General features: G+C 37.1%; 1 protein-coding gene across 1 annotated transcript; it reads right to left on the bottom strand.

Moving 5' to 3' along the window:
• Positions 1-2,686: 2,686 nt before the first annotated feature.
• tuba5 (tubulin alpha 5) lies at positions 2,687-7,995 on the bottom strand. Its single transcript, XM_053318006.1, has 5 exons — positions 7,987-7,995; positions 7,537-7,762; positions 5,125-5,273; positions 3,175-3,855; positions 2,687-3,099 (listed from the first exon to the last, which is right to left on the bottom strand). The coding sequence occupies exons 1-5, from the start codon at positions 7,993-7,995 to the stop codon at positions 2,806-2,808; spliced, it is 1,359 nt and encodes a 452-aa protein (XP_053173981.1). The 3' UTR covers positions 2,687-2,805.
• Between the last annotated feature and the right edge of the window lie 2,539 nt (positions 7,996-10,534).

Raw genomic sequence — 10,534 nt, 5'->3', positions numbered from 1 at the left:
AATGTCCCATTGAAATGATGACAGGTTGATGCATTTGATTTGTTATTCAGTGAGATTAGTTGGTTAGTTTGTTGTGTATTTGTGAATTAGAGCCTGACCTATATATCGGTCAGCTGATATTATCGGGCAATATCGGCTTGTCATAGATATATTGGTATCGTCTTATATATTGCCTGATATGTGCCGATATTTTTTAAAAATCCCAAAAACATTCAGTTTACTGTCATGTAAGACTAAGTGAAACAGAAAATATTCAAATTTAAGAAGCTGGAATCACAGAATTTGGGCATTGGACAATTATTGATTATCAAAATAGTTGGCAATTAATTTCACAGTTGGCAACTAATCAGTTAATTGACTTATTGTTGCAGTTCTACAATCTGGGACTTGATTTAGCCCATTTATTGTCAAATTAAGGATGATAATGGGGGATTTCCTGGTGTCCCCAGTGTGCAGCCTTTGGTTTTACTTGTGTGATGCTACATCTAACATTTCATAGACATACATTATACCTGAAACTGATCATTGATTACATTATTTATTAATTGATTGGTTGTTTGGTCAATACAAAAATCCAGAAAAGCAAAAGAGTTTATTATAGAAGACTGAAGGAACCAGAAAATATTCATGTTTAAGAAGCTGGAACATGCCAATTTTAAGGTTTTCTTTTCTTTTAAAACGACCTGAGATGATTAATCTATTATCAAAATAATTGGTGATTAATTTTCTGTTAACTGACTCATCATTGCAGCTTTAAAATACATCACACTTATTATTAGGTTATTGTCAGAGAGTAGGCTTTATGGGATGAGTTTGGCTGGGATTGTGATGTACTTCCTGATCCTAAACCTCAATATTTAAACATTTAATTACCATCCTTACTTCATTTTAAATAGTTCATGGTTAATAAACAAACTACACCAGCATTTTCATATGAAGTTAGGAAGCTGGCTATCATAATAAAGCCTGCTCAATAATTTACAGCCTATAATCTTTGAAAATAGGCCTTCACCAGGCAGTGTAACGATCTTTAACGGGGTTTTTTTTGTAGAGCGATAACTACTTGTGTTTATCTGTGAATAAAACCACAGATTATATTTTGCATAATGCAGTACAGTAACAGTAAAATGAAACCTGTAGCACAATGTGGGTCTTTGTGGACTATCTTATGTTTACACTTATCGCGGATGAATACGTGTTCAGGTGACACCTTTCACGGTCGCCGGGACTCCTTGTTTAAATAGGCAGCGTGGGCAGCTGCTCGTAAAGGTTTTATAACTGAAGGCTGCTGATTAATCAGGAGCACCTGTCACCTGTGTCCGTGCACAACACTTCACATCCAACACTGGTTCATTTATTTTACTTACTTCAGATCATAATTCATCCACTGAGTGTAATATATATTTATCTAACAAGTTAATGATGCAAATCCATCAGTGAGTAATTTAATGACTTATCTCAAACAAATTAACATTACATGAAAAAAGTGATTATATCTATCCATCCATCCATCCATCTATAATTATTGGGCCTTCCATAATTATGACAGTCATTGTCATTATATCAAAATGGAAAAAAGCTAAAAGCATCTATCTATCCATCTATCTGTCTATCTATCTATCTATCTATCTATCTATCTGCACTAGCTGTACTTTCTGTATCCTCGCTTTCACTATAGTTAGTTAGTATAGTATAGTTCTCTAGAACTGACCAAACCAGTTTTTGGCATTTCATGAGTATTCAACAGCTACTGAGTTTGTTGACTTGACAGGAAATCAGACTCAGACTTACTCTCATTTATTTGAGGTGATAGAACAATAAAAATATTTAATGCTGCATGGGTTTTTATTTTTTGGAGCATAGGCCTATATCTCGACGTCCTGATAAGAAGAGCAAAGGTGCTACTGACAACGTTAACAATGGCTGTCTGTTCAAGTGCAGCCATGACAATGAGCCAGCATACAGACTCTGAAACTGAAAGCAGCTACGAATGTGCAATAAAGATATCATCCAGATATGATTTAAAATATGTAGAAATACCCAGTTTTGAATATCTTTTTTCCCCACAACAAAAAACGTTCAATTATCTAGTTAAAAATTCTTAAAATGACCTTTACTCCTTCTCCCTCATTGAAACAAACCCAACATAATTTATGAATATTTTAAGTTTAACTGCTGGACCAAAGACGTTTCCTCCTCCACTAAAATCTACATCCTCAGTGTTTGTGCACTGGAGGCTTCAAGTTTCTACATCACATTATATAACGCTGAACCAGAATTGGCTCCAAATTAGTTGTCACAAATCATGGTTGCAGATACACACCTTAAACTGAAACTTTCTGTGACCACAGAGAAGCTTTCCACTTTCAACAGATGAATGTGAAAACAGCCCTCTAGTGTCTGCACAGTGAAGCTAAAAAAAGACAAAACAACAAGCCTTCGAGTGGAAGGGGACTTTGATTTTATTATTTACACCTGTGACACTTCCTTCCGTGACATGTCAAACATGTTTACCCTTGAAAAAGATTGAATTTTACCTAGTTATTTATGATTAGTATACTTGCATGTTTGTCTTGAGGTAACTTTTTGGGCTTGTAGGACACAGAATATTCCAAAACAAGCTTTATTTCACAGATTCAAATACAACTGGATATGACACCTGGTACAAAATGATCATTATCTCTGACGTGAGATGATGATAATGATTTAAAAAAAACATTTCAAAAAGAAACTTTGGTTAAGAAGAAGATACAAAGTACAGCTATGAAATCATTACTGACTCAGTACAGGTGGCCTCAGAAGATTTCAGTATTCTTCGTCCTCGTTGTCAGAATCGAAGGGCATGTCACCCAGCTCCTCGTAGTCCTTTTCGAGACTGGCCAGGTCCTCTCTGGCCTCGGCAAACTCTCCCTCCTCCATGCCTTCACCCACGTACCAGTGGACGAAGGCACGTTTAGCGTACATGAGGTCAAACTTGTGATCGAGACGGGACCAGGCCTCAGCGATGGCGGTGGTGTTGCTCAGCATGCACACGGCCCTCTGCACTTTGGCAAGGTCTCCACCGGGAACTGCAGTCGGACGCTGATAATTGATGCCCACCTGTTGAGACAAAGACAACGATCAGAAAGATAAAGCAGCTCAAATTTCACCTCTTACCCTCATAATGTCACTCACCTTGAAGCCAGTTGGGCACCAGTCCACAAACTGAATGGAGCGTCTCGTCTTTATGCTCGCGATGGCAGCATTGACATCCTTTGGGACGACGTCCCCTCGGTACAGCATGCAGCAGGCCATGTACTTGCCGTGACGAGGATCACATTTGACCATCTGATTGGTCGGTTCAAAGCAGGCGCTCGTGATCTCAGCCACGGTCAGCTGCTCGTGGTAAGCCTTCTCAGCGGAGATGATGGGCGAGTAGGTCACCAGAGGGAAGTGGATACGTGGGAACGGGACCAGGTTGGTCTGGAACTCTGTCAGATCAACATTGAGAGCGCCATCGAAACGAAGGGAGGCGGTAATCGAGGAGACAATCTGACCAATCAATCTGTTGAGGTTGATGTAGCCAGGACTCTCGATATCCATGTTACGGCGACATATGTCATAGATGGCCTCGTTGTCCACCATGAAGGCACAGTCGGAGTGCTCTAAGGTGGTGTGGGTGGTCAGGATGGCGTTGTAGGGCTCCACCACAGCGGTGGACACATGTGGAGCTGGGTAAACGGCAAACTCCAACTTGGATTTCTTGCCGTAGTCGACAGAGAGACGCTCCATCAGCAGGGAGGTGAAGCCAGAGCCAGTTCCTCCTCCGAAACTGTGGAAGACGAGGAAACCCTGCAGGCCTGTGCACTGGTCCGTCTGGTGAGGGGGACAGAAGGACAAGTTGGTCTCCAGTGAGTGTAAAAAATTAATTTAGAAAACAATATTAGACAAAAAAGCTTTCAACTACATTTGATGGTCTTCATCAGTGGACAGTTTGCTCAGTTGTAATCATGTGACCTACAATGGAGGCAGGGTGTTGTATAACCTCTGTCTTTCTTTAACGATGGTCTTTATCAGTGATGATGATGCTAGCTGAACAATGGTTGGACATGATGAAGATTGTGGGATGTGGCTGAAAACTCTGGAAAGAGACAGTAAGTGGACCTTGTGGCAGAAGTTAAGAACGAACCTTCATACTCATGTTTTCCACACTTTGAGTTTCACTATGAATGAAAAGTGTGGGACAAATAGAATATATCCACTACTATTATTATCATTGTCATTATTACATGTTTGTGAACATCAATCACAGGGTTAAAGTGGTTCAAAAAGCCACAGTGAACAGTGATGGAAGAAGTATTGACATATTTAAAATAAGCAATACAGTATGAATACAATATAATACTGTATTAGAAATATAGTATATACTCCATTATAAGTAAAAGTCGTGCATTCAAAATCTTTGACTTATATAGAGGTTCTGATGTTTTGGTTGTAAAATTTACTAAAGGTATCAAAAGTAAAAGTACTCGTTATGCGAAATGTTTATTATATATACAGATGTGCAGAGCATCCAAAAAACATTTTTTGTAATTTTTCATGTCTTACAACATTAAATCAATCAAAGCAGAAAAAAATACCCTTAAATATCAAAGTGAAAAGAGATCACTGCAAAGCCATCTAAATCATTGTATATAAAGTAGTGTAAACCAGCTCCACCTCCAGCAGCTACAACAGTAACATGCTGCTCTAACACTGATGCTTCACTATTAATAATCTAATGATGTCATATATAATAATATATCAGTCGGAGGGATGACATTAGTAGTTTTACTTAGAGTAAAAAAGTCTGAATCCTTAATTTAGAGCATAAAATAAATGTGGTCTGCTGACGTAAGAGATGTGAGTTTGTAAAATTAGACTGTGATTATTGTAAAAGCATCATTATTCCTACAAATAATCTAGATTAGGAAAAATATCATAATAGAAATAATAACGGGTATGTTTTTTCTTTTTGTTGTTTGAGTGGTTATTTCTGTAAAGGGCACGCTGACCTTTGTTCATACAAAAAACCCATTAATGAATCAGGAAAATTCACTGTAATCTGCAGTAATTTGCCCATCAGCTTTTACCATCATTACTGACCATTTTGCGGACGCGCTCCATGACTGCATCGATGATTTCTTTTCCCACAGTATAATGGCCACGGGCGTAGTTGTTGGCTGCATCCTCCTTTCCAGAGATCATCTGCTCCGGGTGGAAGAGCTCTTTGTACTTTCCAACCCTCACTTCATCTGAGGAGAAAGATTTGATCCAGGACATTTATATAAACCACAACTTCACTTAAATAGATAAACCAGATTGCTGCTAAATGTGAATGTTTTCCACTAAAAGCAGACAAGTGTGCAGTTTGTCATCGTAACTGTCACATCATCTCTAAGCTTTTAAAAATTCTTGACTAACTTTATTTTTCAGTCAGTCAAGATCTGAACATATCCAAAGATACCATACAATCATATTAGGCTGGCTTTATGAGAGTTCTTTATAAAATGATGGATATTATTTCTAGATCAATATTTTCCATTTACTGATATGGTGAAGCTATAAAAAAAACAGGGTCTTGAATTTTAATGTTTCACTCCAAATGTGACGACGTACGGAAACAGATAAAATGTTATCAGACAAGTCAAAACTATAACTGAATAATATATAATACAAGACTCACATATTCTCATTATCATAACAACATTAAGAAAATGGAACATGTTGCTGGGGAAAAACAGGAAATACATAAATTATTGAATGTGTTTCCCCCCCAAAAATAGGAAAAACAAACAAAAAAAGTGAACTAGTGTAAGATAAAAAAAGGGTAAAATAAATTGAATTAAATGGAAAATATAAAGCTTCATATTTCTTTTTACACCCCATTTCCATTCTTGGTAACTATTTAAATTTAAACCAGTGTACAGTACCATTATTTCCAGTTTAGCAGTACAGTATGTACAGATATATACACACACAGACTCAAGGGAACAAGAGAATAAGGAAGTAACAATATGGGAACCAATGAATAATTTATATTGCTGTTATTTTTAAATAACAGGTACCTATTCATTCAACATTGCACCTTTATTATATTTTAATAGCTTTTCTGGTGTATGCATGTATAGTGTCTGCTTGATCTTTATGCATATTTGACTCGGTGACTCAGTCGTCATCTGCTACTCGCTGCTATTGTGCTGATGGATGTAACCCGTATCATTAGATGATGCTCGCTCGCTCTCTCTCTTTTATTTTCCCATATCAGTCTGTGCTTTTTGGTTCCTGTTTAAATGTGTACTTGTGATTTGTATCCTTTTATCATTTCTCTTCAAAAAGGAGTCACTAAAAACCTAGTAATAATAGTAATAAAATAAACCAGTTGGACGTTCATGATGATTACATACTGCACAGTAACAGGATTTAAAATCAGTGGTACATTAAATAGAAACTCAGCTGTACTTTAGGGCTACATCTAATGATTAGTTGCATTATATTTCATTATTTTCATTCATGATTTTTCAGTTATTTTCTCAATCAATTAGTGGTTTCATCGATTAAAAAAAAAAAAAGAAAAAGTGAAACATGTTGATCTCTGTTTCCAAAAGCCTAAAACGCAACCTAAAATCTCATGTTTGAACCCGACTGACAGTCCACAACCCAAAAAACCAAGAAAATATTCACATTCAAGAAGCTGGAACACCAGAATTTTAGTGTTTTGTCTTAAAACCGAAACAATTAATCAATTATCAAAATAGTTGCCAATTAATTTTCTGTTGATGGACTAACTGATTGATCAACTAATTGTTGCAGCTCCACTGTAACTGTAGAAACTTCATCATAAAGTGAGTACTTACTATACTCCGTAATGGCCACACTAGACTCCATAAAAACAAATTTTCTCCCAAATATTTTTTGCTCAGTAGGTCGCACAAATCCTCGTAATATTAGACTAACCTATTACTTAAAAAAGCATCTAAAGTATAAATTATTTTTTATAACTCTTATAACCAAAGATTATTCCCTTGCACTTACAGAACATGTGTGTATTGAACTGTGAAAACAAGTCATCATACACTGTGAATAAGGAATAAGGCTGTACTCCTATAGCATTACCCAATTGTTTGACATATAGTATTGTAATATAGTATCATATATTCTTGACTTGACTACTAATCTGACTGTGTTTGTGAAAGAGGAACACTTACAAACTAACTGACAAAGTTGAACAAAAAAAAATCTTTGAAGTTTGAATCTTCTTAAGCATAAATTTAAAGGTCATATTGGAAACTAAAATCCATCCTATATTCCACTTCAGTAAATGTGAATAAAAGGTAAAAGGAGTCAGCGCTGGTCTTGTTGCCTGGATACTCGTGTTCGCCTCTGCAGTAACCTGCATGACCCGTGTGGATGGAGATGCACTCACACATGAGGTCACACACAATATGATGATGGGAGCTGTAATAAAAGATAAAAACGGATGTAAGGAGGGTCAAAAATAAACATGTGGCTGCTCACCAACCACTGTGGGCTCCAGGTCGACGTATAAGGCTCGGGGAACATGACGCCCAGAGCTCCCAGTGTTGAAGAAAGTGTTGAACGGGTCTTCACGAGAGTTCGGTCCCGTAGGATTGTCCAGGAAGACCCCGTCAGGACCGACGCCGTGCTCGAGACAGAAGAGCTCCCAGCAGGCGTTACCTGTCTGCACACCTGCCTGACCCACATGGATGGAGATACACTCTCTCTGCACAGAGCAACAGTACAGATGGAAGTTAAGTTAAAGATGTCTGTCAGAGTTCATTACAGTAACAGCATCGAGTATCATAGTAAGAATAACAGTTTTTATTCAACATTTTTAATACCCCAAAACTCCCTGGGCCATAAGAACTCTAAACAAACAACAATCCTGTACCATACTCTTGACCGCTGCTTTTATTTATTCTATTGAATTCTATTTAAGTGCAATACCCTCCACATGATGCTATCATAGCTGCATCTCATATGTTTTATAGCCTACTATGTCATCTTTTTTAGCTGTGTGTGTGTCATGTTTTTATCTGGTTGTCATGGTTTTATTTAAAGCACAAATGGATTAGCAGCTGTAATCTCATTATATGTAAAATATAATATTCAATGATTTACAACCACTTGTTTGAGATGTAAACCTCCAAATGATGAACAAGTTGCTTCTTTAAAATATGGTTTTGTTAGAAATATATATATTTCCAATCCATACATCATATCCACTTACTTCTCTGATCTTTAAAGATCTGACATCTACAATTTGAAACCACTGTTGAAGTAAATGTCATGGATGTGTATTTCAAGCATAAAGAGCACATAGCTATGTAAGCAGACAAAGGCCAGAAGGATTTAATGTTTCAATATATATTAATAAATATGTTTTAATATTTATTGTTGAAATGTTAATACCACTGAATTCATAGCATTGGGATATTTTACTTTGAAAAACATCTATGACATTCGTGTAGTTTGAACTTCAAGTTTCAAGTTAAAAAACTTGATTTGAAGTTTTAGTTTTTAAGGTTAAAAATGAAATGTCCTTTATTATACTCAAATATTATGACTCAATGTATATGCATAAATGTCAAGTCAGGTCATTAAAATCAAGTTGCTCAAATTGAATTGGTGAAATTCATACACCAAGATGATAAATGCAAACATGAATCTGAATGAAATATATCAAATTTCTGTCCTATCAGATTTCATTTTGTCAGTCAAATGATGTTACGAGCACATCATGTCAAAGAAGATACATTTATTAACCAAGTTAAAGCGTTAACTGAATGTTTAAAGTATGAGATGTAGAAATCAGTGGTGTTTGTGATGCCTGAGTGGAGAGAGTGTGTGTGAGTGTTGTAAGAATGCATGAAAGCAGCAAGTGCAGAACAAAACCAATATAACCAAATCAAAAGGACCATCGGAGGGGAAGAGGAGAGAGAGCTGGAGCAGAGTCTCAGAGAGAAAAAGAGAGCTGTGCTGCATCCAGGCGAAAGGTAAACAGGGAACGCCCTCAGGTGTTTGATCGCCTGGAGCGAGCCGACAGAGAGATGAACCACAGAGCAAACACGAGATGACACCAAGGCCATCACATGATCCAAGAAAGAAGTTCAACATGACACACTTATATTTTTTCATCTAAATGTGTGAACTTGGAAACAAACATGTCAAAATTTGAAATTTGCACCACTTGAAATTTAAAGAGTTTAATTGATACTATATAAATTCAGACAGATGGTTTTAAAGTAAACTACTGCCTTGCTGGGCCTATACATTCAGTGGTAGTTACATTTCCAACATAAGTATTTAGTAGTGATGAAATCTCATGATTATGTTGATCTGTGTGATTCGATAGTAAAATAAAACATGGGCCTTTCTTTGCTTCCATACACAGCAGCTCGGCTCGGTTAATTGTTTGTTGTATTCATGCGCTCCTTTTCCAGTTGTTTAGTGTAAATAATGTCAAAGCAGTGCAGGCTTCACGCCAACACTCAACTGTTGCATTTTTCCGAGTATTTGCAGCAGTCATGTTTCAACATGCTTAGAATTTCTGCTTTTGTTTCCCAGGAGGAAGAACTTCCCCCAAGATGATTTTCTGCTGTTGAGTGACATTTGTGAGACATGATTGGACTAAAGTTTGGAATATGAATACTGAAGTAATAAAACTTTCTAGCTTCTTATAATAAATCAAGCTGACAGGTTAATTATGTTCAGGTCCATTCAGGCTGGAGGTAAAACTTCCAGCTCCTCTTGTTGGTTACTCACCATAAACAGCTTGTCAATTATTATTACTCAACATTCACGAGACTATTAACACACTACATGCAAGAAGTAACATGAAGACATCATTCGAAAGACATACATGTTAACATAAACAGCTGCATCTTTCAAGCTTGCAATATTGGATATGATAATGTTTTACTGCAAAGCATTTCAATGCAAAAATCATATAACCAAGTGTATGAGTTCATTTTGAGCGTAAAATTTCATAATGTCTCAGCTCACTTTACAGCTAATGATTTTCTTACCATGTTGCTCCAGATGATAGAAGTCGTTGGTTTTTTGGAGAAACAGTGAGTTGTTGGTCCGCAGACAGACAGTGCAGCTCCGGACAGACAGACGTGTAATGCCTCTGCAGTGTCCTGGGACGGGTAACGTGTCTCCAGACGCTCTTTATACCTGCAGACGGACTCAGTGGGCTGTATGTTAATGACTGAGGAGGGTGTAAAGTGCACCACGGAGAGGAGAGGGGAGGGATGATGACTTTTTTTACTCCCACGTGAAACTACCCCTCCTTCAAAGTGTTTGTTTTAGACACGTTCTTCTTGTTTTTACTGACACAATTTTGACAGAAAACTTGACAAATTTCAGATTTTGTCCGACTGATTATCAATCAACATCTTACAGTGGTGCCATGAGTAACTTAGTAGGAAAATTGCAACATGAGTCCTGTTTTATTTCGTCCTCTAACACACGATGGTGATTCATCATTTTT

This window comes from Scomber japonicus, chromosome 4, assembly GCF_027409825.1.
Source record: "Scomber japonicus isolate fScoJap1 chromosome 4, fScoJap1.pri, whole genome shotgun sequence".
NCBI classification, from domain to species: Eukaryota; Metazoa; Chordata; class Actinopteri; order Scombriformes; family Scombridae; genus Scomber; species Scomber japonicus.
This window is presented reverse-complemented; position numbering and strand designations above follow the sequence as displayed.